General features: G+C 39.0%; 7 protein-coding genes across 8 annotated transcripts in view; 6 read left to right on the top strand and 1 right to left on the bottom strand.

Moving 5' to 3' along the window:
- The first annotated feature begins 783 nt into the window (after positions 1-783).
- Npc2c (Niemann-Pick type C-2c) lies at positions 784-1922 on the top strand. Its single transcript, XM_036818209.3, has 3 exons — positions 784-933; positions 996-1109; positions 1446-1922. The coding sequence occupies exons 1-3, from the start codon at positions 849-851 to the stop codon at positions 1742-1744; spliced, it is 498 nt and encodes a 165-aa protein (XP_036674104.3). The 5' UTR covers positions 784-848; the 3' UTR covers positions 1745-1922.
- Positions 1923-2708: 786 nt separating this feature from the next.
- LOC118877874 (uncharacterized) lies at positions 2709-3450 on the top strand. Its single transcript, XM_036818212.3, has 2 exons — positions 2709-2843; positions 2897-3450. The coding sequence occupies exons 1-2, from the start codon at positions 2733-2735 to the stop codon at positions 3419-3421; spliced, it is 636 nt and encodes a 211-aa protein (XP_036674107.3). The 5' UTR covers positions 2709-2732; the 3' UTR covers positions 3422-3450.
- A 511-nt stretch (positions 3451-3961) lies between these two features.
- Positions 3962-4623, top strand: LOC108006662 (uncharacterized). Its single transcript, XM_036818207.3, has 2 exons — positions 3962-4063; positions 4119-4623. The coding sequence occupies exons 1-2, from the start codon at positions 3962-3964 to the stop codon at positions 4596-4598; spliced, it is 582 nt and encodes a 193-aa protein (XP_036674102.3). The 3' UTR covers positions 4599-4623.
- Positions 4624-6922: 2299 nt separating this feature from the next.
- Positions 6923-7731, top strand: LOC108013925 (uncharacterized). The gene is made up of 3 exons (XM_017079929.4): positions 6923-7144; positions 7200-7367; positions 7425-7731. The coding sequence occupies exons 1-3, from the start codon at positions 6923-6925 to the stop codon at positions 7584-7586; spliced, it is 552 nt and encodes a 183-aa protein (XP_016935418.4). The 3' UTR covers positions 7587-7731.
- A 2635-nt stretch (positions 7732-10366) lies between these two features.
- nerfin-2 (nervous fingers 2) lies at positions 10367-14756 on the top strand. The gene is made up of 4 exons (XM_036818200.3): positions 10367-10665; positions 11434-13121; positions 13184-13383; positions 14008-14756. The coding sequence occupies exons 2-4, from the start codon at positions 11550-11552 to the stop codon at positions 14435-14437; spliced, it is 2202 nt and encodes a 733-aa protein (XP_036674095.2). The 5' UTR covers positions 10367-10665; positions 11434-11549; the 3' UTR covers positions 14438-14756.
- Positions 14757-14789: 33 nt separating this feature from the next.
- Alp13 (Alkaline phosphatase 13) lies at positions 14790-26724 on the bottom strand. Of its 2 annotated transcripts, XM_036818205.3 has the most exons (3): positions 26564-26724; positions 15288-16843; positions 14791-15222 (listed from the first exon to the last, which is right to left on the bottom strand). In XM_036818205.3, the coding sequence occupies exons 2-3, from the start codon at positions 16633-16635 to the stop codon at positions 15128-15130; spliced, it is 1443 nt and encodes a 480-aa protein (XP_036674100.2). In that variant the 5' UTR covers positions 16636-16843; positions 26564-26724; the 3' UTR covers positions 14791-15127. The 2 variants fall into 2 exon arrangements, with proteins under 2 accessions (XP_070852363.1, XP_036674100.2); XM_070996262.1 differs by lacking the exon at positions 26564-26724 and having other exon boundaries at positions 14790-15222; positions 15288-16659.
- UQCR-C1 (Ubiquinol-cytochrome c reductase core protein 1) overlaps positions 26245-27859 on the top strand; it is a 289718-nt gene continuing 288103 nt past the window's right edge. Inside the window, exon 1 of the mRNA XM_070996263.1 lies at positions 26245-26257. The gene's annotated coding sequence lies outside the window, so the exon portion shown is untranslated. The remainder of the gene's footprint in view (positions 26258-27859) is intronic.

Here is a 27859-nt window from a genome sequence, read left to right as displayed (position 1 = left end):
TCGATCGGCAGAGGGTTGCTACAGGGTATAGCTATATATAGCCCATTGGCCTGAAAGTATGCAACGAGTGGATGATGTCGCAATCTGGTAATCTCGTAATCTCGTTTGCCGAGTTCGATCCACTAAATCATTGCTAATCGCTTGCTAATAATATTGCCTGCGTGCAAATGCACTCAAAGTGGTCAAGAACTCAACAGGTGTTCGTTTTTGTTGGCCTTTTTATCTGGGCCAAAATAAATTCACTCTGAACTCGTCCAGTTCAGATGTACTGGCTACAATATAATAAATATGGGTGCCATTAAGCCTTCTTTGGGTACCTGAGTCACTTAAGTTTTTGGGGAACCAGTAAAGCAATAATGCTGTGTTTGGATGATTAACCATTTTTACTATCTTGAGCACTCGATACGATTCAATAGAATATTTTAATCTAATAAAGAAGAGTTCTAACATATTGATGAACTAAAAATTGCTTGAGTGGCTTATAGGTATTGATACTGATCTAAATAATCAAGGGGTTCTTCCGAACGTTTCTGCCATTTTGATACCCAAAATAAGCTCACGTTTTTTAAGGGTTTTTTTCCGTTAATCACAATCAAGAAGATAAGCAATTATTTTGGTTCTTAAGATGCCTCTAAGTGCGATTAAGACGTAATAATCGTCGTTAAGTCAAAATCAAACGTAATGTTAGTGCAAACGTTCAAAGCCCAAATTCGATTAGATTAATGGCCGAGTGCAGGAGTACCAACTAGGCATTTTAGGTATAAATACCCCTACGATTAGTGAGTCTGGAACACAATACCACTAGTGCTTTCAAAGTAAACATCAGCTACCAAAAAACTCCTGAAAAAATGTACAGCTTCAATAACTTCTGCCTTTGCCTAGTGCTTCCTCTCATGTGGACTTCGGTCACTGCTAACACGCCAATTAGACAATGTGAGTTTAGCTTATGGAAACTTTTTAAATCATAGACTAACTTTGCATAATTTAAATTCAAGGTATCAACAACAGCTATCCTCAACCTCTGATGGTGCAAATCGATAATTGCGACGCCTTGCCCTGCGATTTGTGGAAGGGAACCGAGGCCAAGATCGACATCCAGTTTGTTGCCAGTAAGTAATTTTTATAATGGTTCTTATAATCTAAAAGTCTTGAATTCCTGAAATAATTAATTAATTACCTAAATATTCAATGAAAAGATAGGAAACCATTTTTTGCACCATAGAAAAAATAATCTGCATATTCAAAAAACAATAAGAAAGCTAGTTTTGCACTCAAAGGTCTAAACACACATCTTTTGTGCCTAACACAACTTGAAATATTTTTAAAAAATCTAAAACAGAATTAATAATTTTATAATATATGAAAATTTTAATACTTTCTGGTATATTATCATCCTATGATATATAATCATGGTCTTTCTCCTCTCTTTTTAATAATTGGTTTAGATCGCAATACGATGAAGAAGTTGACGGCTGAAGTGCACCTTACTTCTTTAGGAGTGACCATTCCCTATGACCTGGAAACCTCCCTCGGCAACGTCTGCTCCAACCTGCTTCATGGAGCCTACTGTCCCCTGGATGCTGGCGAGGATGTGACCTACCAGCTGCTCCTCCCGGTTACCAATAACCAACCCGAGGTGCCCACTCGCCTGGAGGTGCGTCTTCTGGACTCCGATAATGGAAATAGTGTTGTATCCTGTTTCCTGGCCGACACAAGGGTAAAGAAGCCCAGTTCCGGGGCTTAGAAGAGACCTTCTCATATAAAGTTAATTTATAGATTAGGCCGAGACATTGTATCAATGTTTTGGCACTGGACATGGCCCAATGCCAATTAATAACGCGTAAGCTGTTGGCACTTAAGCCCGACAAACACTATTAGCAGTTATGAATAAATAATTAGGGGAAAATATTATAAATAATCGACATGAACGGCTGAGTTAATTACCCGGGTGGGCGTGTGTGTGGGCCCGACTACTCCGGCTTAGCCTGACCCGGCTCACCACCCTCGACGAGGGCGCCATGAATCGGCTTAATTAAATGACGCAGAAAATTACGCAGTTCTTGGGAGGAAGGGAAGATCCTGGTTGAGTGGTAAGGGTGCCCAGGTGGGCGGAGATGCATGCGGTTTTCGGTCTCGGCCCCCTTTCACAAGACTCTAAACTTTCCAGCGCTCCAGTTAACCTCCATTTACACGCACAGCTCCTATGGCTTCCTTCCGGCGCTCAAAAGCTAATTGGCTTTTCAACACTTTGGAGCTTCCTGCTGCTGATGGGGTCTAATGAACAAGCCCTGATGGCAGCACATATCCGACGGTTAGCTAATTGAGTCGTTGACTAGGTGGTGACATATACATAGCTCGGAACTACAAGTCCATTCAATTGGTTAACAAATAGGAGATTTTCCATAAACCATTTGGGGTAAAAATGAAATACCTAAAAACTAATTTTAAAAAATTTAATCATAATATTAATAATCCCACTTCAACAACAAAATAAATAAATAGTTAGCATATTACCGAAGGCCAAAACATGACTCAGCCAAAAAAAACCACTCGTCATTTACTTTACACGTTTTGAGGTACATATACACCGGTATTTAACCATCCGAACCGATTCCATAATGATAACAATTAGCCGAATTATGCATAATTAAATAAAACCTAACTCTTTTTAACATTTAGTTGTCCAGTCATGGTGCTAAAGAGTGATGAAAGGATCTAGTGTTTATTGCAAAATGAAAGTCGTTGGGTTCGGTTGCGTTTTGGCTGCCACTTTAATAAGACTAGCCATCGAAGTAGTTGCGGATTCGAGTTCCTATTTCACTGAATACAATTCGAGTCCAAAGGTTGGTAATACTTGATGGATGATACCATAGACTAATCTATTCCTATAATTTAGAAAGCTGTAGCTGCTATACAACATATCCATGTTTTTGGGGAGTCGAACTATATGAGGGTCAAGACCTACATCCATGATGATCGAAGCCACTTCGATCTATATGTCCAGTTGTTACATGAGCTGGGCAGCAACCATCTCATTATGAACATAAAGGTTCGGGTTAAACCCGATGGAACTAGCGTTTTCGTCCCATTATTCGAACTTAGGCGCATTAACTTTTGTGAATTTCTCAGCGAATATAGGTCGAATCCGGTAATGAAGTTTATGTTCAAGAAAAACATTAATCTGAACGATGTCATCGAGTGTCCCGTCCGCGTGGGAAACTATTCCTTGCTGGACTCCGATGTGGCTGGAAATATGCAGACCCAAGGTATCCAGAACGGCACCTACAAGTTCTTTGCCGAAATTGTCGAGGAAATCGGAGAGATTGCCAAAGTATTTGCCCTACAAGTCACTTCGATGGTATATATTGTAGACAAGGAACTGGAGTGCCAAACTCAAGGAACTTCTATTAAATGCGTGTAGTATTCAATATTTTAAAAAAAATTCAAGATAATTATACAATAATAAATTCTGCTGTTGCATATCAATCATGTTTTCCTAGAAAGGTCATGCCAAAAATTAAATTATACCACAAAAAAGTTTTAATAAAAGAAATTTGAAGCTTGCAAAAATAATTTTTTTTAAGAAAAGATTTTAAAAGACCAAAAAAGTTGGTATTTTGATTTATAAAATTTTGTTTTTTTAATATTTTATATTTACTACAAATTTTAGAACTTATCCTTTATTATGTTTGGTTTATAGTAATAAACACAGTATTTTCAAAATACTATTTTAACTCATAACTATAAAAGTAAAAACCCCTTGAATATACCCTAATATATTTTTTGAGGCCTGTGAAATATAAATAAATATAGAAGTTTTTTAGTCACAACTAGTCACCTAGGGGTTAATCAAACATTGCTGAGAATGGGTTCATTAATTAAATGGCCAACATTAGGCTTCAGTGGGGAATGGACCATGACCACCTGATGATCGCCGCCTGATGATGGGTTTCATTGCGAAATGAACTTCGTTCGACTAGCTTTGTTTTTTCCGCTGTTTCAAATTATAAATGGCAACGCAACCAAATCTTTGTGGGATGAGGATGAAGAGGAGAAAGCTCAGGTATTTAATACGTTTCACAGAGTGCGACCTATAAAAGGGGCCTAACACTTTTCAGAAACCCATCCTTCGCATCCACCACATCAACATCTTCGGGGACTCTCGCTATATGAAGGCTTTGTCCTACATCAACGATAGTCGCACCCAATTTAGCATCACGGTTTCCCTTCGCGAGGAGCTGGGCAGTAATTTCCTCACCTTCAACATAAAGGTGCGGGTGAGACCTTCGGAAAGGGAGGTTTTTGTGACCCTTCTTCAGATGAGGGATCTTGATCTGTGTGGATTCTTCTTCGAGTACCGAAAGAACCCCATGATGAAGTACTTCCTGCAGTCGGAGATGCAACTGAGTGACATTATTGCATGTCCTGTTCGCGCGGGAAACTACTCGCTGAATAATGTCAGCGTCAAGGATATCTATCCGCAGGTCCTGCAGAATGGCACCTACAAATTCTTCGTGGAGGTCATCGAGGCAACGGCCGAGAAAGTCTTTGCCCTCCAGGTGACCACCGAGGTACTAGTTCCAAGTGCCCTCGAATAAACATTGCCAACAAAGGATGTGTAATTACAGGATATGTGTATGTGCGTTTTTTTTTTAACCCCCGTCTGCATTGTAAGCGGATTGCTGTCCTTTCGCCCTCGAATTTTCCGCATTTTCCACCGCCTCAGTTTTTCCATTGTGCGTCATTCTATTCGGAGCAGGGAACATATTGAAAATCGTTTAAAGTGCATGCCCGATTATGGTGATTATCCTTAGGATACAGAGACTTGCGTGTGTGCTCTTCTTCGGGGGGTTTCTTTTGGATTTCCCGCGGGATCCTTGCGGTTTTCCCCGAAGCCATATGTGCAATTTGGCCATAATTAATAGAAAAACAATATGTTCAATGGCCAAGCGATACACGTAACTATGCCGCAAGTTTGGCTAAAGTATTCCAGCCGTAGCCACTAAAACCCTTTCCACCATCAACGTGTTAAAAAGCAACGGTAATATGATACTTTAATGGAGCTTGAAATATTCTTGCCACCGTTAATTAAAATCCGTAATGCGGTTTTCAGCGAGTATTATTTTCCATAGAGTATTTTTTTTATCAACAAAGGGGTAGCCTGACATGGGTCACACACCCTGCGATCCATAATGCCCAATCAAATCACTTTGCGAATTCAATTTGGCAAAAATAATGCGAATATATAGATCTCAGAGGTCGGGAGCAAATGGAAATCAAAATTTCAATCTCAACAGTCGGCGAAGGGAAAATTCCAGCAAGTTGGGGAAAATTGGATGGAGGAGGGGCACTTGAAGTACGTGAAGTGCCAATGCCTGCTATCGAGTGTCGCACTTATGTGTGACCTTTGCAAATTCAATTTGTCGCCTTTTTATCTATAAACATTTTCTATTAGCCTCTGTTGTCAGCACAGGGGGAAGGTTTTCCAATTCGATTTGACACAAGGAAGAGGTCACTTACCCACACGAAGTTTATTCAAAGAAATTGGCATTTGGCTGGAAAATACTTGAGCTAATCCGCTGGGACAGGTCATCGAAATTAGAGCTTCTTAGCTTGAGTTCAGGAAAATATAAGCATTGAATTTCCATTTCTAGCTGCCTTCAAAGCAACTTTAAAATGCAGCATAGGGCCATTTTTCTGACAATTAAAAAGGCGTTGAGTTGGGCAATTAAACACACGAACCTGCCTCGAAAATAATTCACTTAAATAACGCAATGTTGCGTAATTCAGTTTCACAGTTTTGTAATTAAAAGCATTTGCATAAGAATCGCATCGAGCGCTGTGCCTCGGGCATACTTTCATGCCACTCTAATTAAAGGCTGCCCTCGGAACAGGACCCCGATTTGCTGGCCAGGACTTTGGGTCTCTCCAAAGGTCATCAACGTCTCCGACGAGGTGACTGCAAACCCCTTCCTTAAATTTGGTAGTGGGAAATATGCAGTTGCGTTCATGGTTTGTCAATAGCGTTTTGTCCTTTGCGTGGCCTACAGGAAGCTTTTAATGTTGCTCCAAAGTGCCATTCAATCGGTCTAGAACTTGTAGAAAATTAAGTTGTTGGACAAAACTAAGTTCGGAAAATCCTATTGTTCCTAAAATATCCTATCGTACTCGCAGCTCTTTAAAAGGTAACAAACGCGGCTATGGAAATATTATTTTCGTTCATTTGCCATGACAATCGGATAAGCAATGGTTTATATTACAGAATGGTATATTTGTAAAACATAAAAATAAATTACCTCTATAATCATCAAAGGTGTCTAGTTCTACCATAATTTTGAATAAAATATAATATAGTCAGTAATTTCCATGTTTTATTCCAATCGGATAAGCAAATGCTTATATTAAAGAGGATCCTATTTAGAAAAAAAAAAAACAATTTACCTCTATTAATCAGCTAATGTTGCTAGTTTAAACATAACTAATTTTTAATTTAAATAAAAAATAACAAACAAACAAAATAAGTCTTTGGATAGCAAATTACAATATCGATTCGGAAACTAAAATAATTATTTTCAAATTTGACTAGAAAATAAATGCATATCAATATTTTAGAGTTTCCCGATAGTGAAATACCCATTTCAATTTTATGGCTGCTTTGATTCCTACACTCAGAAAAAATATACTTGATTTAAGGCTACTCACTTTTATTTAAGGAATAAGGAAATAAAACATGGTTATATGATCTCGGTGTTTATACTGATTAAAATTATATATAGTAAATATAGGCAGATTGAAAAAGCTTTCTTTTATTTTTTTGTATGAGGACAATATGCTCTGTTAATCTGCAAGTAAGGGGTATTAACCTCTAATGCTATTTCAGGTTAATTTTTTCATTCAATGAACTGCGAACTGCTGGACAACAATGAGGCTAGTAAAAAGTTCGTTCAGAGTGTGGTCATATGTGGTCATCATCTGGTTCCTCTGCGATTCGGAAGCTCTATTTAAATTTACCAACATCAAGTGTATTTGTTATGAAAAGTCGTTCTGTGAGCTAAAGCGTTGTGAACTAAAGGTATTAGGTCGCGGCATTGTGGGTCTTTTTTTGCATGCCCAGGCCAATCAGCTGCCCATTAACACTACGTCGGTAAGTAAAATAATCAGGTGGTTCTTATATTATTACAAAAACCTAACTTTTCCAGTGCGTTCTCACCTTGTTCCGAAGATTTAATGGCTACAAGCCATTTCTCTACAATGTCACCGTCGATATTTGCAGCTTTCTAAAAAACCGAAAGCGCCATCCATTTTTCAATTTGGTATACGATGGTATACGGAACTTCAGCAACATAAATCACACCTGTCCCTTTAATGTTGGTAGTATATCCTAAAACGTTTTGTAATTATATGCCATTTTGTTAAATTTTCAGCATGACATAATAGTGCACCGAATGGTACTGAATGATAATATGATGGTCAAGGTTCCTGTGCCGAATGGCTTTTACAAACTCAAGTTTAACATGAAAACAGATGGCGTTTGGAGAGGCGAAGTTGAAGTCCATGTGGAGGTTAATTTGGGTTTCGATCGCTAAAGAATTAGATGTATCAGCTGAAACATTACATACTTAGCGGATAAGATCTATTTGTTTACGTTTATCAATCACATTCAATATAATCTCCAGTTCAATGAAGCATGTAGGTTCGATATTACCTAACACCACACTTAAAAAAAACAGCACTTACAAAATGTTCATCACTTCTGTTTATTTATTAAAAATCTATTAGATTATATATTTATTACTTTCTCTATAAAATAAAATTTGGTGTATTAAAATATTTCAATATTTTTTTTATATATCAAAAGGATTTAAAATAACTTTTTAGTAGGAAAGTGTATACACTTTTTATATATAAAATCATAATCTGTATGAAATCATAATCTAGATTAAAAAATGTCATTAAAAACATTAATCCAACAAAAATTCTATAATTATCTATAATAATTTGTGTATATATCTGTTTTCTGCATTTCAGTGTGGTTTTTATTCCCAGTGCATGGGCAAACAAATCGCAAATCCATGTTCAAAAATCATATGAGCCTAATTAAGAGCCCATTACCCAACCCTCGCTGTGTAAACAGACACCGCCGACCGCAAGTCAACCAACCAACTCATGAACCCACCCTCTGGGCGAGTGAAAATTTCGAGGGGATGAGGTGGTGAGGTTTTTGAACAACATGTTGCGGGGTGCTCCGAATTGTTACGTGTGTAATCCGACACTTGGACGAGAATACCAAACCATTCCAAACCATTTCAAACCAAACCATACAATACCATGCCACCTGGGCAATTAGCCCGTGAAATCTCCATGCAAATGAGTGCAAACGGTTTGGCGCTCTCGTTAAGAACATTTCCTTAGACAAGTGTCAGGAGCAGGCGGACCCACAAAGGCCGGAGCTATGCTAATGAGCCCCTGACAGGCTGACAATTAGCCGGGGGCCAGGAAAAGCCGCAAACTGAAACTTGTTGACCTCGTTGCCACAACAGATCTTGGCCAGGCTTAAAACTTAATGAGCCATATTTTTTTAAACATTTTTCCCCTCCCCCTTTATTGAGCTGAAAAGCCACTGTTTCATTCGGTTGTGCGGCGGAGTATAAAAGTTCGTAATTTAATTTCAGTTTATTAGCAGGAATTGTTTTTGACGCTGCTGCGGATGAGACTGCTCCTGGTGGCGTCGCGACGCAACAATTTAATTAAGTTTTTGTAGACCGTTTCACTAATTAATTGCATTCAGTTGCAATTGAAGACAGGGATGGATTGCCAAGGATAACTTCTAAATTTCAGGAATGGAAGAAATTTGCCCTACTTAAACTTGTACAAAAAGCAAGGTTTAAAATCTTCACATGGTATAAAATTCAATTAAATAATGTATAGTATAAATTAAACACCATGTTTTATAGAACATATTATGAAAATTGATATTTCGTACTTCAAGTAAATAAATATTATTATTAGGATTTTATCTTCTGCACAACATATTTTATATATTATATTATATTATTATATATTATATTATATTGCATAATTCCTGTATTTGTAATTAAAAATTGGTTAATATTTAAAATTAAAGATAATATAATATATTATTATTGTATAATACAAATTAGATACAATGTTCTTAAGAATCTATAATGATAATTGGTATTTCTTACTTCAAGTAAACAGAAATAATCAATTTAAATAGAATAATTCCAATATCTATAAACGAAAACATTTTAATAACAAGTTGTAAATACAAATCGAAATTAATAATAAATAAAATTTTAAATATATCTATGTTTTTTCAACAGATTTACCTTAAATAAATGTGAATTTATATTAATAAATTCACATTTATTTAAGGTAAATCTGTTGAAAAAACATAGATATATTTAAAATTTTATTTATTATTAATTTCGATTTGTATTTACAACTTGTTATTAAAATGTTTTCGTTTATAGATATTGGAATTATTCTATTATTTTCATTCTATTCTATTCATTAGAATTCTCTAGTAACTAATTTCATTTCCTCGAGGCCCTGGTTAAATTCCAGCGACTTGCTTAATTTTTTGGCCAGGAGCTGACGCCATTTTGGAAACTCACTCGCCACGCAAGAGGGGAGCTGCATTAAATTTTCAAAACCACAAAAAGAATCCTTTGGTTCTTAAAATGTCTGAACAACGCTGACCATGAGGATGCCCGGGGGGGTGCGGAATGAGCGGAAGGCAGAGTAAAGTTACCTGGGGGCTGGCAACAAAAGGCGCACTCACCTGTCAACGCCCCAAGGTATAACCGCCCCCCCTTTAAAGCCCCCCAAAAAAACAGGGTGGGGGAGTAAGTAGGCTAAAACTCCAACGCAGTGCAATGAAATTCTTCATCTGCAATTCAATGACATTCCATTCCGGACTTTGGAGGGGGCGTGGTTAGCCGGGAAAATGCCGCCAATGAGCGTGCCCCCAGTGGAGCAACAGATGATACATTCATGCAGCGCCCCCTGGTGGACCTGCATCAGTGGGCGGGGCTGCGCATGCGCCCTTAAAAATTGCGTGGGTGTCCGGGGGTGGGATTGTCGAGCTATGTCATCCGCCCGGCGAATCCCAGAGCAGGAAGCTCAGGATTCCGCCGCAAGGTGCAACAGAGAGAGGGAGAGAGAGCGAGAGCCGCACATCCCGTTCAATAATGTGGGTGCCCAGTGGGTGGTTGGGTGGTTGGTTGGGTGGTTGGGTGGTGGGTGGTCGCCCTGAGCTGCCTTTCATTGGCTTCGCATTCAAACCCAATTTCAGCTCGTAGCATTGCGACAGGTGACCGTCCGCCGTTCAGTTCTCTTTGAAGCCTGCCGCGGGTCAGTTGCGTGTCACGGAAAATCCTTAAGTCCTTCGGCTAGCGGGAAAGTCCTTTTCGGGCAGTGCAAAGGTGTTTGAAAACTTATTAAAAGGAAATTACCAAAGTTGTGGACATACTTATATAATTTCATGGATTACAAGCCATACCAATCGATTGGCAAACAGAAAAACCAAGTGAACTGCTTAAATAAAATTCATAGTAGCAAATCCTAAGATCTTGAAATAATAGTTGTGTGAAATAATAATATTATCAAAGTTTTAACTGGTGTTAATTTAAGTACCTTAAGGTAAATCTTCCAATCAAGTTGTGTTTTAAGATATAATATAATTAATAATTAAGATCCTTTACTCTATTACACCTTTTCAGGTATACAACTTTTTTTAAATTTTAAAGTTGATATTTCTATAGTTTTCGGTGAAATCTCAACTTTTAGATATCAGGAATAAATAATTCGCTTTTATAATTTAATTAAACAAATGTATTTTAAATTATATGCAACAAAATTATTTATGGCCCATTTCTAAATTTTCGGTTAAATTTAAAGTTTATTATCTCTAGAGAACATGAACATGCATTTTTGGGAAAGACAATTTAGTTTTCTCAAGGTGAGCTTAATTTTGGAGCGACAAATCTTTTAAGATTCTGTGATCACACAATTTTGTGAACAACGTTTTTTTAAGTTATGTTTTTGTCAACCCTCAAATTTAACTAAAACATTGCCTCTCGTAAAGAGTTTTCAGTCAGATAAAACCTAAGAGGACATTAAGAAACTATAGTTTTCCGAATGGCAAAAATTTTTGTGTTATTCAGAAATCGGGTTTAGTGATAACACTTTAATCAACATATCAAGAAAAAGTTTTTTTAAAAAGTCCTTCTATCGAAATTTAAAACAAGTGGTGCTCTCATACCTTTATAAACTTTTCAAACCACTTCAATATGAGTTAATAAATATTAAACTACGTCTTGTATATAAAATATTTCTATAACTTTCAAAATATATGTATCTATGAATTAAAAATATCACATTTGCGCTTGATTTGTATTTATCTTTCAGTTAACTCCAATCGAAATATTAAATTCTCTCTTTATTGTGCAAGCCTTATACTGAGTATAGGACTTCAAATGAAATACCAAGCGTTTGACGACACAACGCAATAGAAAAGGGAGAAAATGATGAACATGAATCCTCCGACGCACCCTGCCCTGCACCCCAATCCACACCCCCATCCACATCCACATCCCCATCCCCATCTCCCCCAGCCACTGCAGCATCTTGGCCAGCACCAGCAGATGCCCGGCCTGCTCCAAGGCCACCCAAGCACCACCACCCACTTCGTGGAGTGCCGGGCATTACCGGCAATCAACGAGACATTTCCGCAATTTGGCCAGCATCGTCCGGCTATTTCGCTGATCTCCCCCTTGGATCTTTCCCTTCGGGCAGCGGCCAGTGTAGTGCCAATTACTCCGCCCTCGACGCCCTCGCCACCCCGCAAGCGCCAGAGATTAATGTCCGAGGAGAATTACCTGTGGCGTCCTCACATGGCGAGTCCTGCAGCTCCAGGACCTTCGAACTTGGCTATGCAGCCAGGCAGCAGCTTCTATCATCATCAGCAGCAGCAGCAACAGCAGCAACATCAACAGCCACAGCCGCAGCAGCAACAGCCACAGACACACCAGCAACATCAGACACACCAGCAACATCAACCACAACAGCAACATCATCAGCCATATTCCATACGCAGCAGCTTTGAGGGCGCTGCCTTCAATAAAAGTCATTTTCACGGAACGAAAAATAACTTTGAGCAAATTCCGGCGGGTCAATCGAGCGTCAGTTCGCCCATCTACGTGGAGGATGAGACCATTGTGCTGACCGAGGACGAGGATGAAACAGTTGTCAGTTCCCATGACTACAATGAGTACGCCACGGACACCGAGGAAGTCAACGAGGGCGACGATGAGACACTGCAGGTCCAAGTCAGCGATAATGATAATGGTGAGGAGGAGGATAATAATGAGGAGGAGGAGGAAGTCTTTGTGGATGTCCTGGGCAGTGATGATGATGAGGATGAGGCAGTGGATCCGGCCACAAGATTGCAGGCCCAACTAATGGAGACCACAGCCCTGAAGAGGAATGAATTGCTGTACGAGGATGAGGAGCTGCACAACCAGGCGGTGGATGGTCTGGCCAGGCTTTTCGAGCGGGACTTTCCCCAACCCGAGGTGGAGGTCAGTGAACTGGCGGAGGTCCAGAGCAGCAGCGGGAAAACTTACACGGATTTGAGTGGCGTGTTAGCCATGGTGGAGGTGAGGGATACCAGATCTCCCAGGCTTCCACCGCCGCCTCCTCCAGCTCCTCCTGCTACTATTACTGCTCCTGCCCCTCCTGCCCCACCTGCACCACCACCACCACCCAGTCGTCCCCACAAGGCCGAACGCAAGCGATCCAAGCTAAGGAAACACATGGCCATCGATGAGGAGACTATCAGTCCGGTGTCCGGCACCATCATCCGCAAATTGCGCGACGACGAGGAGCTGGTGGTGCGCAAAGGCGACATTGATCCGGCTTTCAATGTGGTCGAAATCACCGAGGAGGCCAAGGCCATCCTGGCCAGCATCGACAACAAGATTGGCGACTACCTCTGTCAGCTCTGTCGCACTGTCTACGATGATGCCTTCATGTTGGCCCAGCACCGATGTCCCCGCATCGTCCACATCGAATACAAGTGCTCCGAGTGCGAGAAGGTATGTGGCTTGACCTTAAATGTGTGATTTTGGCGGAGACTTAAGGTTTTCCCCCCTTGCAGGTCTTTAATTGCCCGGCCAACTTGGCCTCCCATCGCAGGTGGCATAAGCCCAAAGCGGATCCTGCCGGCGGTCCAGGTAATCCCGCCAAGAAGCGAATCGTTGAGGCCGGTGATCTCCTCCAGGAGGCGGGAAGAGGAGGCACCGACGATGCCAGCGATGGCATTTATCCTTGCCACATTTGCGGAAAGACCTTCAGACGGTGAGTGAAATTTTTAATGTTAAATGGGAACAAAACAAAATATTCATAGTTTATTATTAAATAGAACTGAAACCTTGTGTTAAATGTTTTAGAAAGGCCTAATATTTTCAAGGGACTTAACATTTTGTTTAGGATCAATTTCTCAATGTCAGGTTGAGCTCCTGGTAATCTGTCAAAAAAAGTTAACATGAAGTTAAATTGTTCGGATAGACAAACTTCTTTTCTAAATGGGATGTTAATTTTTTCAACGAATAATCCTAACAGAGCCTTACAAAACCTAATGAGGAAAAGCAACGGTAAAATGTAACTGGAAGATAGCCTCTAGTTAAGAGTTTTCAGTTTGAAAACGCCTAACATGATATTGAGAAACAAATTTTTACCGAATCATCAATTGGGTTATAATGGGAAACTTGTCATGGAGAAATCAAATCCTTAATCAATTAATTTGAATCTTCTGGAAGATAACTTCTAGTTAAGAGTTTTCAGTTTGAAAACGCCTAACATGATATTGAGAAACTAATTTTTACCGAAACATCAATTGGGTTATAATGGAGAAATCAAATCCTTAATTTAAATTTAAATTTGAATTTGAATTTTCTCCTCTAAATTATTTTTAACCCACAGTCAAGCTTACCTAAAGAAGCACCAGGCCTCCCATCAGATGTTGGATAATCTCAAGAACCTAGACTTCTTCAAGGCCCAGCAGCAACAGTTGGCCATCGGTGGCCACCAGATGCCCGATCATGTCCAGCTGCAGCAGACGGCGGGCCAAGCAGTTGCCTCTGCCACTCCCTATGGTGTTCCCCCCCTGCCACGCCCACCACCTGGCATGCCCATATATCCGCCCCCGAATGGTAAGAACTATGCGGGTGGACAACGCTTTCCTGGCTTTCCCTTCCAGGCCTTCGACCAGCGTCGCTTCTACTCGCTGGGGGAGTTCTACCTGTCGCAGCATCTGGAGCGCTCCTCGGCCTTTCAGTACGTGCAGGCCAATCACCTGAGGCAACTGTCGAATGTGGCCCAAACGCTGATGCCTCCACTGCCCGTCAAATGACCCAATCCCAATACGAATGTCCTGCGGCCAGTGCCCCGAATTGCTGCAACAACAAGTGCAACAGGACCGCCGGCGGCAACAACAACAGCTAGACAAGTGGCAGCTGCCACAGCGGTTTCCTCCGGCGGTCATGCCTTCAATTGGGTGGCTCCTTCGACAGCAACAGGAAATGCAAGGGGCAACGCAACCGGAAATGCATCGGGAAATGCAACTGCAACTGCTGCCGAGGCCGGCGGCAATGTTATCATGTGACTTACCAACTATTAGAAGCATTGAATCAACAATCTCTAGTTAAAGTTTAATAAATCAATCAAAAGATTAGGAAGCGTTTTATTTGGGATGTTTTATTTTGGGGTATCTGCTGTATTGGTTGCAGTTCTGGATTTTATTTTAGGAATACGGAAGCAATATCTTTTGAAATTAAATAATATTATGTCTTTCTTAAAGAAATGAACAAATATATATACAGGTTATTTTAGCAATATCATCACATCCATCTTGATCCATACAAGATTATATAAACTGACACATTTTTAGATTTGTTTTTAAAAACAACTTTTGTGGGGCCAGCATACTCAAGTAATTTCAAAAAGTTTTTTTTAAAGACATTGCCCAACTAAATATTTTAATATTGTGCGCTAACTCAAGATTGTGTTTTTGCTCTTACCTAAAAAACCCCTATATTATGTGTTATCCATTATTTCTACTCCTGCTAAGGACATGGGATACAGCGTGTGCCAGAAAGGTTTCCTTCCGAACACCACGAAATATTGCTGATTTGGGTCCTGCAAAATGTAAAAAGCGTAGGTAGTTAATAAAAACGATAAAAATAATAAAGCAAATGACTTACCCCTGGCGAAAAGCAAAGTATCTGAAGGCATTTGATGTAATCTTTGTTGGATTTCCAGTTCCGTTCCATTAAATGTCTGCATAAGGTGGTTTATTGTCTCCGTTTCTTCACTCACATCCAAACTTGGTTTTGAATAGATGGCATTGGTCATGAGAACTAGAGTAAGAGTGTCCTTATCCTCTTGAAGACTAACCAAAGTTTCGTTCAAAAGCTGCAGCTCCTTTATTTTGTCCATGTCTGACTTGATAAGCTGCTCCACTATAAGTAGATAGCCCTGACCTGGCTTTTTGATTACTTCTACAGACTTCTCTACCATTAATTTAAGACTTGGGGCTCTTGCATTTCCCCTTAAATCTCCATTTGCCATTATGCCCAGGATATGATCAAAACTGCTGGCATTTAGGGACTCCAACTCATCGGTTCGCTGTACTAAATCGAATTTTATGGGTTTGATTTTGCTCTCCCTGAGTTTTTGGTTCCTCCACTCCTTTAGAAGATTGCGACCATCGTTGGACTCGCAGAGAAGCTCATCCACGGGATCCCACCGGGTTTTGGGTACCAAAGTGCTCAACATTTGCCTCCCGCCTCCAATAATTACATTTAGTGATTTTCCAGTCACACCGGTGATCAACTGACGGGCTATATCCTGGCATCCTGATTTTAATGAACCCAATGGCATTCTTTCATCACATTCGTAGTTGCTGTAGGTATTTCCCAAAGCAGCTCCTGTGGATCCCGTGATCCTTTGGGTGGTCACAAAACCAGTTCTTAAACCAGCCAACTGAGCCTGGCGAAGAATACTCAGTGGGGTTTCTGTTCCATTGATAAACTCTTCACAATCTGGCTGACTTTCAGGTACTTCATCCAAAGGTATTCCCGACCAAAGTGCTCTGGAAACTCTATCCACTTGACAGGGAAACTGCTGACTGCAGCTGTTCTTCAAGCGAGCCAAATGGGGAAACTGATCCCAAACAAAGTTGGTATTTCGCTCGGTAATATCCTTAGCTGTAAACCGAAAGGCAGCCAAGTCTCGAGCATCAACACCCTGTACTAGAAATATCCTCACGTTTCTGGGATACAAGGGATCCCTAGGAGATCTCAGCGCTTCATTGAGCTCCTCAATGCCCTTATCATACCAGATTTTCTGCGTTGGCGCCACCTTATCCTTCCAATAGTCCACATCCGCCACGTTGGCCACGTCGTGCTCCACCTCGTACCGGGTCATTAGGCCAATGCAGAGCAAGCTGACCATCACTGTTAGTAGAACTGTTCCGGCTACCAGAAACACCTGCGTGGATTTTAGCCGAACTACCTGGCAAATCTCTTTGGTCCGTTGTGTGGTTACCATCTCGAAGATGTGGCTAAAACTGATTCATAGAGGCTCTCTGCTCTTCGGGTTAAATCATAAACAACTTTATCTGCTGTCTGTTTTTCGAGATACGGTTCGGGTTTCCTCTTAGGGGCCCTAAAGCCCCCAATCGCCGGCCGTTTAGTTGGGTTTAAGTGTAGCAATTAACCCACGTCATGAATTATAAATGCACTAATTGGCGTCTCAACTAATGCAAAACACATAGGGAGAAAAATTAATACACATAAAAAGAATTCATCTGAATTTAGAAAATTTGGATATAATTATAATTAATGTAAATTATAAATATAATCTACTCCTAAGGAAAATTTTTTTTTTTTAATAAAATGTAAATTAATTTAACAAAATTAAAGAACTTTTTCATAAAATATGGAATAAATAAATTTTTACCATGAATTCTAGTAATTTTGAGTTTATGACAATTTTTTCAATACATTAGAAAAATTAAATTTTTTAGTGATTTTCAAAGAAATTTTGAAACAAAGAAAGTTAACTATATTAAACGTCATTATTTTAAAATTTCTAAAATGTATGGAAAATATTTTTTAGGTGTGGCAAAGTTTAGTTTGAGTTTATTATTTGAGTTTACTATATTATTCGTGGAAATTTATATCTTAAACAAAATTATTTAAAAGAATTTCTCTGTGTGATAGTGATTGAGTTTCCTTTTATTACTAATAAATCTATATTTAAATCTCATAAGCAGCTTGTAATTAACTATTATTTACATTAATTTTAACACACCATGGGGATAAATAAATGAAATATGGAATTGTAGGATATTTAAGGAGTGGAATGCTTTTACACACTTAATTTCCCAGTGCACAAAATTGCAAATTCCGAGTTCAATTGCTGTTTTGAGGGGTCAAAGACGTCTCAGCTTTGGCCATTAACTATTTCTCACATGTGTGTTGGCCACAATTGATTTGTGAGTTGGTCGAAAGCAGGATGGGATGGCCTTTGCCCTCTGGCAAACGGCAAATACTAATTGTCATTCGGCATTCAAATGACGTTTTCAATTTCCACCCCATGCGACGAACTATTTCGCTTACGAATTCTCGCCCAATTAAATTGGCTCACACAGTGCAGCAAATGGTTTGTTCATTTGCCAGTTATGCGAATGCGAAATTGTTGCCTCAATTACCTGCCATTAGCCTGCATTTAGCCCCCATCCCCTCCCAATCTCGACCCCGCCCATGCGATTTTACCATGTCCCTCATTTCGTCGCTTTGAAGTTGCTTTGCATTGACATGTGGTCAGTTTTCCCCGTAGCGAAACTGTCACAATTTCAATTTGAATCCCACTCAACTGACAATGGCACTCGGTGGGTCAAGTATCACTTTGATTATCGATATGTCCATTTATTCATCTATTTGTTTTAACAACGGTTCTCGACTTGCGGAAATCGCTGAGCAATTTCAATGGCAATTTTTCAATCATGCTGTGATTTTGCCTGTCAAACAGCAGCCCACGTTGCGTATGCGTAATGTAATGAGGGTGGGGGTGGTTGTTAAGATTGCTTTCCTAACCTGCCCTAAGCCAAAGCTTAGAGGTGGGAAAAGATGTCATTTCCTCTATAATAACGCTCTATATAACAAGGGTAACTTTTGATTGCAAGTGGAGTATGAAAGCTTAGTTTTCACCCCTTCTTGAAAAGGTTCGTTTATTGACTGAGCTTGCAGGTGAGCTTTTAACAGCGCCCCTAGTGGCCAAACATACCTTTTTTGGGTCGTCAAGGGTGGGGTCTTGTGGGGTTGGAAAAAGTGCGGAAGGGCAGATAAAATGCATTTCGTAGGTCTGGCAACTCTTAATTTTCACGCATCTAAATCCAAAATTAAAAGATTCGCAATTTTTAGAATTTTTGGTGAAAAGATGGTACCTATAAGCTTCATACCACTAAATGTCAAGCAAAATTTTTAGTAAGTATTTAATTTTAAAGTTGAGAACAAAATGGTTATGATGATTCTTTGATGATTTTGAATGATTTTTTCTTTAACAGATATTTATGATATAAATATCATATTTATGAGCTAAATATAGTTTGGATAAATATAGTTTAGATAAAATTCCGTAGACTATACGAACAAAATGGTTTTTAATCTTTAAAAGTTGTTATACTTGGTGTACATTTTTTAAATGACCCATTTAATTTGGTTCAGCAATCACCAAAGGCTATACGCAGAAAGATAAGTAATTTTTTTAAAGAAAATTTTGTATTCTAATCATTCTAATTCCTTTATCGCTTAAGACTTAGGTTAGTTGATAAACTGGCAATAATTAAAAAATTTTCAAACGTAATACCTACTTATAGTTGTCATTAGGAAGAAAAAAAGGGTCGAAAATTATTTTTAGATAAATTATTTATCGTGTGATATAATAATCATAAAAAATTGTATGTTTCTTTAAGAGAAATCCTCACCATCTTAAGTAAGAGTTTACAAGCTAGACCCACTATTAATGGAAAATTGGTTATAGTGACTAAGGAACTTCCTGACTTTGCTAGCCTTCACTTGGCCCACAAATTTCAAACTGAAACCCATTTAAAATGCATAAAATCTGCCAACAGCTGGTGAAATCTGTTGCGGCTTACGCAGATTAGATCCTGTCCGCTGGCAAAATGATTTGCAGTGCAAATGGCATTTCGTATGCATCCGACAATCGCCGCAGGATGCAATTAGCGGCGAGTGGCCATCAAGTTAGCAGAGCCATCGAGGAAAGGAAGATGAGATGGCGAGATGGCGAGAATCCGAGAACATGGCCAAGAACATGGCCGAGAACAGGGCTTTTGAATGGCGGCAGAGCCCAGGAAGTCGACGGGCGTGACGCATGTGGGTCACTTGGCTGGCCCACGTCAATGTTTTTGCAGGATGTCTTTGCAAGCTGCTGCATCATGCCCCCACCCCCACCCATGCCCCCTCCCACGTCCACGCCCACGACCACGACCACGCCCACACCCAGTCCACGCCCGGAAAACTGGGTGTTGGTTGTAACCCCTCCCCCTCCCCCAGTGGAATTCATATGCATGGGAGGAAAAAAGAGAGAGCGGCTCTTCGCAGCCATGACCTTGCCCCCCAAATAGAATTTCCCATCATCGAGTGTTGTTTGCATTCCAACGGCGCCTGCCTAAAACATTTTCCGTGTTCGCTTTCCATATGGCAAGGAGCGAGGAATTTCCTTGACACATTTTCCGAGGGGAAATGCAAAGCCCAGTAGGTAAAATACCCAATTAAACATTCATTTCATACGCCCAATGCGAATTTGCAATGGAAATTCGCTTTATTTGTTAATAAGCAATTAAAATTACCGCTTGAAATAAAGTGCAACGCAGTTTTAACACACAAATGCAATTTCTTTACATGCCTTATATCAAAAACATTCCAAGGACATGGGCGCTCTCCTGAAAGGGGTATACTTAACTAAAATATTAATTAATTATGAGATTTGTATATGCTCCTCAATTTCATTTTTTTTAAATAATATTAAATCGCATATGGTACTCTTTTGCACCCCTTTGAGTTACATCACTGTCAATAATTCAGTTTTCAAGCCAAGCCATAATATTACTCAGATTTGCTGTTGCCATTGATTACCGCATCTGCTTCGCTGTATTGGGGAAAATACATTTTTTCATTATTTTGAGAAATGACAGTCATTGTATACTCTTTAAAAACATTGTAAATATACTTGTTGCTCATATGAAAGAAGAGAAAAGAGTAATAGCTATGGGTTTATACGTATATTTTCATATTTCATCTGCAAATATTGTTTGGTTTATATATTTTTGACTGATTACACAGCTAAAAATTCCATGCATTCAAAATCTACAAAATCTGAAGGAGTATAACAATAGATTTCTACCCCAACCTTCAAATCTTTCCAACACGACAGTTTTAAAAAAATAGCGGTTGAGGTACTAAGTAATCAATTTTTAGGCACTTTTTACTGCTTAATAACACCAAAACCATTCTAGTTCCAGAACCAGAATTTAGCTGAATCGGTACTTTGAACTTTTGACTTTAACAGCGAGCAATCATATTTTTTGTGGGACCTTCGCTTCTTTAGTTCAATTGCATTTTACTAAGTTAGCCTTTCTTTTTTTTCTTCGGATTAAAATCAACTAATATGTTGTGTGTCTTTTTGTTATTGCTTTCTTGTTATTTAATTTCTAGAAGGGAATTTAATAAATTTCACAATGGCTTTGCCCCTTCCATTGTTTGTTTGGCACAACAAGTCTAATTAAATCTAAAATCCCTGAACAAAGCAAAACCACGAAAATCAATTAATTGGAGATATTAGATAAACTAATAGTTCTAAACAGAAATTCGTATTAATAATAATACCTATATCACGTAGCTTGCAGTAATCGACTTATTACAATGACTTTGGGCAGCTGCATTATTATGATAAGAAAATTTCCACTTAGCCCACACGTCTTAGCATCTGCCTTAATTGGTATTTCTCTATAGTTTACGCTTGATTGCATGCCATTCTCATTGGCATTTGACAGCAATTTATATAATACAGGGAGGTGATACAGGGGGATGAGCAATATGACCCGTCTAGCCCCTCATGGGTGCAATAAATGATGCATTGGGGTGGAAAATTATGCATTTAATTCCTTAGAAGGCGATTTCAGGGGCACCTACTTTCTGCAGTATTATCTTTATCCCATCAAATATAAGGAATAAATTACAAAGCATGCCAATCCATGGTTCAAAATAGAATATTCTTGTGAATTGTGTATACCAAAATCCGAAAAATAATTCTCTAAATTGTGCAATTTTGTTTATTTTTATTAGGAAATGCGCTTCAGAGATATTCTTTCCCCTTTATTTTCTTTAATGTTTGACAAACACGAAATGGAAAGACAAGCGGCGATAAGGCGAAGACAAAAGCGAGTGAAAAGAATAGAAAAAGGGAACGGAAGAGAGATAAAACCGAGAAGTTGCAATTTATTGATTGTGTGCACTTGCACTTGTGTGTATCTGTGTGTGTATCTGTGCCAGCTTTTCGTATCTGTATCGGTGGCTGTACTGAAAAAATAGTTGACAACTGACGATACACACTCACACTGGGGCACTTATATATACACACACATATATATATACAGTTGCGGCAACAAAAATAGCACCAAAGTGTGGGCAATTTTTATTTGTGTACAAAATGGTCATTTTTTGCAATATTTTTCTTCTGTGTGTAAGGGTAAGTAGGTTTACATATCGTTTAACTAAAGTAAAAATGGTTGTGGGCGTAATGCGAATGGTTTTTAAAACTTCGATAGATTTATGAAAAAAGTAGCATAATTATGCGGCAACAAAAATAGCACTATTAACGGTTTTTGGGTATAAAACTTCATTTGCTCAGATTTGTTGGCTGTTTTTCGTTTTGTTGTATTAAGAATAAGTACTACTAAGTGAATTGGTAAAATAATGCATAAAATAGTGTTCCCAATGGGTCATTTAGCGCGCTGTAATGATACAGATAGAAGGACATTTAAAAAGCTAATTTATAAAGGCAATGCAAAAGATAAGTTAAGTTGAATCGTTGAATTCTTTAAAATAATGATTAGTAGTTACCTAAAACAAGAACACAAAAGAATAGCACGCAGTACGAAAGCCGCAATGACCCCATAACTGTTAAAAAGTCATTTGCATGAATGCAAGTAGGTCCCGTTTTAGGCGCCTATCAAGTCGCTTTTTTTTTTTTAATATTTGTAAGTACATAAAAAGTTGGATATAATGTACATAAAAATCAATTATGCGCTTGACGTCCAAAAAAAAAATCTCCCTAGACTGCAGAGCATGGGTGAATTTGAAGGGCGAGTTTTAAATAAGGCCCACAATAAAAGGAACACTCTTATATGGTCTGGCGGCTGAAAATTGCTCATGTTTAGATGAAAAAGACTTTAAATTCACATCAGGTAACCTACATATCCAAAATTGAGTCCCCATTTCACATTTGCAAAGAATAATAATGGTGAAGCAAGTATAATGGTATGGGCATATTCTCGTACTATAATGTTGGTACCATATCATAATGTAAACCCATACAGGATCAACATGTTCACCTTGATAGCTCAGAAATTGTGATGCAATTTTATTCGTAATACAAAACTAATTTATTTCCGAAGCTTTACCACGGTTATAACCCAAAAAAAAATCAGTCAGAAAGTCGTACAAAGTTTTAAAACCCTTAAGCTAAATGGTATAATGGGGACCTTACAAGCCCCAGAACTAAAACACATCGAAAATCTTTGCAGAAATGTTAAAAACTATGTTTTTAATGCAAAACCGAAGAAAAAAAACTGCCCTCGAGCTATTTTGAAAGAGCCAGACAACAATTTTGCCAAGGGAAGATTCTGGTGTCTAGTGACGTCAAGGTCGGTCGTTGTTGTTGTTGTTGTTGCAGCCCAAGCTTTAGAACAATATTTTTTTACCTTAAGGTGTATGAAATCATACATTTCAATCAAAAAAAATTTTCAAATCGCGTTATTTTTAAGTTTTTTAAGTTTTTTATTTAAGTGGTGCTATTTTTGTTGCCGCATAACTTTGCTACTTTTTTGATAAATGTATCGAAATTTTAAAAACCATCCGCATTGTGGGCGTAACCACTTTTATTTTAGTTAATAGATATGTAACCCTACTTACCCTTACAAACAGAATAAAAATATTGCAAAAAATTACCATTCTGTAGCACAAAGAAGAATTGCCTACACACTGGTGCTATTTTTGTTGCCGCAGCTGTATATATATATAGCATGGCCTTGAACGTGAATTGCATTTGCGCTCGAAAAGCGAAAAAAGTAAAAAGGGAAAAAACAAACACCAAGCGAAAAACAAACAACAAAAACAAGATGCTAGGCGAGCAAGAGATGGCGAGTGTGCGAGCGAGATGGCCGGACGTCGCAAAGAAATGTGCCAAAGCGAAAAGTTTGAACGCACACAAGCGCAATTTGCAAACTGCATTTCCCCCGCTCTCGCGCTTTTGCTCTCTCCCTCTCTCTGTCACCCTCTAAGGCAGGCCATCTCTTTCCAGCGGACAACTAACAATCTCAAGGTTACCGCATACACATACATACAATTCGCTCATGTGATGTGCACTCTCGCCCTCTCTCGCTCTCTCTTTTTGGCAGATATGGAAAACTACCGAAAATAATTTAATTTTCAAATGCAATTTCATGTTCTTAGCTTCTCTTGCCCTCGGATTAATCCACCTGCCCAGCTATACAGGTACCTACAGATACATTTCCATTTGCAGTTACACAGCGCGAAAAGTTCTTCAGGTATTAAAAGCGATATTCTTTATAAATATGGATATTCAAAGAATAATGAAAAATAATTGTGTGTAATAATAATAAGTCCCTTGAATTCTTTATTCATTGAAAGAAAATCTCCTGGAATTAGCGTTATAGATATGAGTAAATATTCTAGAATCTTATCTTATCGTAAGTTTAGTATTGACGCCTTTTTCTGATATACGCGAATCTAAGAATGTTTGTTAAGAACTTATTAAAAGTCAAATTACAACTTGTTGAATTTTATAAAGCTCCTAATCAATTTACATATTATTTTTTGCCGTGTTCTGACAACTTGTATCGCATGTTTTCTGCCCACTTTTGCATCTTTCCATCTCCGCTGGCCTACGTATTCATTATCGCACAGATACAAATTTCTGTTTCATCTTTTTTTTCCGTTTTCTATTTTATAATTTTAGCAACAGTTTCCAACAGCATTTTCCTGTGTTTATTCAGGTTAGGTGGGTGTGTGTGTCAGCGGTTGTGGGTGAGTGTACGTGTTAATTGGTTTTGAAAATAACATTTTACATGCTTGAAATGCATTTTGATTAATTGGCGTTGCCATTTTTGAGATACCCGTTAACTGAGTTAACATCTGGGAAAATTAATTAGTTTTTGGTATTAAAATGGAATTGGGTCAGCGGTATTTGGAGAAAATGGCAAGATATTGCCCATACGCCATGTTGCCAGGCCGTAAATAATTTTAAGCCAGCTTCTAGGAAATGTGCAAGGCTTTCGTCAGGGGAAGTTCAATTTGAGGAGGGTTCAGCTTGCCACATATACTGCACACATAAAATCCACCCCCGACAGGAGAGCCATAAACGAGAGCCCAAATGTCAAAGTTGAATGCACAATATCAAAGTCGTTGCAGGGGAATGCCAGCGAAATAGCGAACGAAATCGAAATCGAAATGGGAATGGGAATGCAAATGTGAGTCATTTCATTTGGCACACTTGTCCGTCCAGTGCAACATTCAACATATGCTAGCCATTAGCTTTACCGTTGCATAAAGCTACCCCATATCTCCCTCTCTCCCTCTCCCTCTCTCTCTTTTTCTATTTCCGATTCCGTTTCTGCTTTTCCCCTGCAAAAGGCGCAACATGAAAGCGAAATTTCTGGCACATATTTCACAGATGTCGACTGCAGACAAAACGTCGCAAGAAGCGATGATTCATTTGCCAGCTATATACTGGGTATACAGCCAATTCACCACCCTCACACAGTTGCATTTTCACTTTTGCCAAAGCTTTCTCTCTCACCGTTCCATTCCACAGCGTTTCACACACACACAAACACACAGAGAGAGAGACAGCGAGAGAGAGCCGCTCAAAGCGAATCCTTGTGGCATGTATTTCAAGTTCACTGTCAAGGTCACCTACTACAGTCATGCGCCGCTAAGGGGGAAAGAGAAGGGTGCTGGGTGAAGGGCGACTGTTGCAGCAGCAGCTGCCTACACAGTGCTGGCGAAATGTAGCCCTCCCACTCTGCCACACATTTCCCCAAAGCATACACATTCTATTATAATAGATGCGCCATTCTACACCGAAATACATATAGATTCATATACTCGTCCGGGATATAAATACGTGTGTGCATTTAAATCTGGTTTATAGCCGAGCAACCAATTTCGAGCGCAACTGAGCTCAGCTTTGGGTATTTTTAGTCACAATTGGCCTTTTCGGCGAAATTTGTCATACTTGACGTATACTTGATATTACGCCTAATGACGATTTATAGCCTAAGATTAAAAAAAAAAAATTTTGGAACAATTAAAAAATATAAATTCATAGTTTAGTACGAGAAGAAACTACACCAAAGATTTTAAAAAGGCTTATAATAAAAAAAATTTTTTTTTTCTTACCCAAAAATACATTTTTTAAATACATTACAGAACAAAAGATGTACTCGAACTAGAAAATATTAATAAAATAAAAAAAAAATGTTGAATATTCATGGATAATGTACTTTTGAAGTAACATACATACTTGGTGCTATCTAAAATATCTGACACACTAAAAAGAAGTACATTTTGCAATGGCATTTGGAAGAAAATATTTTGCTTGCTATCCTAACATTTTCCCTCTTTATCTGCCAGGTAATATAATTTCTTTAAAGTATTTTAGGACCTTTTCCGCTTCCCTTTGGAAATTGCAAGCTGTAACGAAATTCAGTCGCTAGCTGTAATGTAATTTTCGCATTTCCCAACAGTGCAAACGAAAAAAAATCGCCACCCCTACTGACAGAAAGAGTGGGTACATACAGTTGGTGGTCACTGTGCCTGTGGAAGTGCAAGCTGTGGTTGTGTGTGTGTATCGGGCGAGCGGTTATATACATACATATATATACATATAGGAACATGTATTTGCCACTATATAAGCTTTCAGAGTGCGCCAGTGCATCTGCGAGTGTGTATCTGTATCTGTATCTGAACATGCATCTGTATCTGAGAACCCTTTAAAACGCCGCGGTGCGCATGACATAAGAAATAAGAAAACGGCGCACGAGTTGGTAAGTTATGAAAGTCCCCACATGCCCGACATGCACTAACATCTGTTGCATATAGCCGATGATATATGTAGATACATTCATGCAACGTTAGGTATATATATTTACCTGAAATTATGGCACCTACGAGCGATTCTAGCGATACATCTGCTGCTGCGACCGTTACAAAGTGCCCAGGTATGCAAGAGTTGCAGTCAGGGCATTTAATTTAATTAAACAATTAAACAAACATGGCGGACTATGTTCTCTCTCGGTTTCACAAGCACACACATATGAATACTTGCGCCCCCAAACAAATTCAATTAAGAAATTAAAATCGAAATGCCAGCAATGTTTGTGCTACTAGAAAGAGAGACAACTAGACCAGAAGAAAGAGATGCAATCAGACCTTATAGAGGGGGGGTGTGTGTGTGTGTGGGTTGGGCAGGAGATTTTGGGGGCTGGCTTAGCCGGTGGAGAATTGCAGCACACGCACATTTGTCAATCGAAATCGCATGACCATGCTTCGTGTACATAGGTATTAGCAGGTCCCACCTACACACGTCATATGTATAGATGGCAGCAAATATCCGTGTACTTGGGAGGGCCAGGCCAGTAAGCCAAGTAATTATTGTTTTTCCCTCTATCACTACTCTTTGTTGCTACGAACATTTTGTGTTGCAAGCGGCAGTTAGTCAATAAATGCGCTAATTATATACAATTCGTTGCCCAGGCCCGGAATACGAACCGAAAAGCCCAGACCGAGCAGATACACAGCGAACTAAGTGCACATACAGTGGGCACTCTGAAACAAGCAATACTTCTAGGTAGAGAACAAAAACCAAGATCTATAAGAATGTCAATGATAAATAGGAACTATTATTTCTTTTCAATAAATGTTCCCCAATATCCTTTTGAAAGTAGCCACACACTTTGGTTTTACCAATAACTGAACTAGTTGGGAATTATAAGAAACAGCTTAGCCAGTAATACAGAATTAAGGATTTTTAAAGTTATTTAGCTTATTTGAAATGATCTCTATCCTAGCCTTTCCCCTATAATCAGAAATTCTGTGTTAACCAAATGCGAGAACTGGTTGGGAATTATAAAGAAAGAAAAAACAAAAATCCATCCCGTATTGAAATCTCTATCCAATATCTGATCTCTTTGGTATATTTAGGAGTTCTAAATAAGGACACTATATCTCAAAGGAACTAATGGCTAAAGCAGAGTAGACCTTCTTCCTTATCGAGTTATCACTGTACAGGGGCGATGGCAGTAAACAAGGCGCGTCAGGGCAGACTGCACAACTTAAACTGCAAGTACATGCCAAAGAAGGGAACGAGGGGGTGGTGGGGGGTAGGCAAGAGGGAGACGGCGATAGAGAGAGCGAGTGAGAAAGCGAAAGGGGATCAGATGAGGAAC

This window comes from Drosophila suzukii, chromosome 3 (assembly GCF_043229965.1).
Source record: "Drosophila suzukii chromosome 3, CBGP_Dsuzu_IsoJpt1.0, whole genome shotgun sequence".
Lineage (NCBI taxonomy): Eukaryota > Metazoa > Arthropoda > Insecta > Diptera > Drosophilidae > Drosophila > Drosophila suzukii.
The sequence above is the reverse complement of the archived record's forward strand: the minus strand, read 5'-3'. Positions and strand labels throughout refer to the sequence as shown.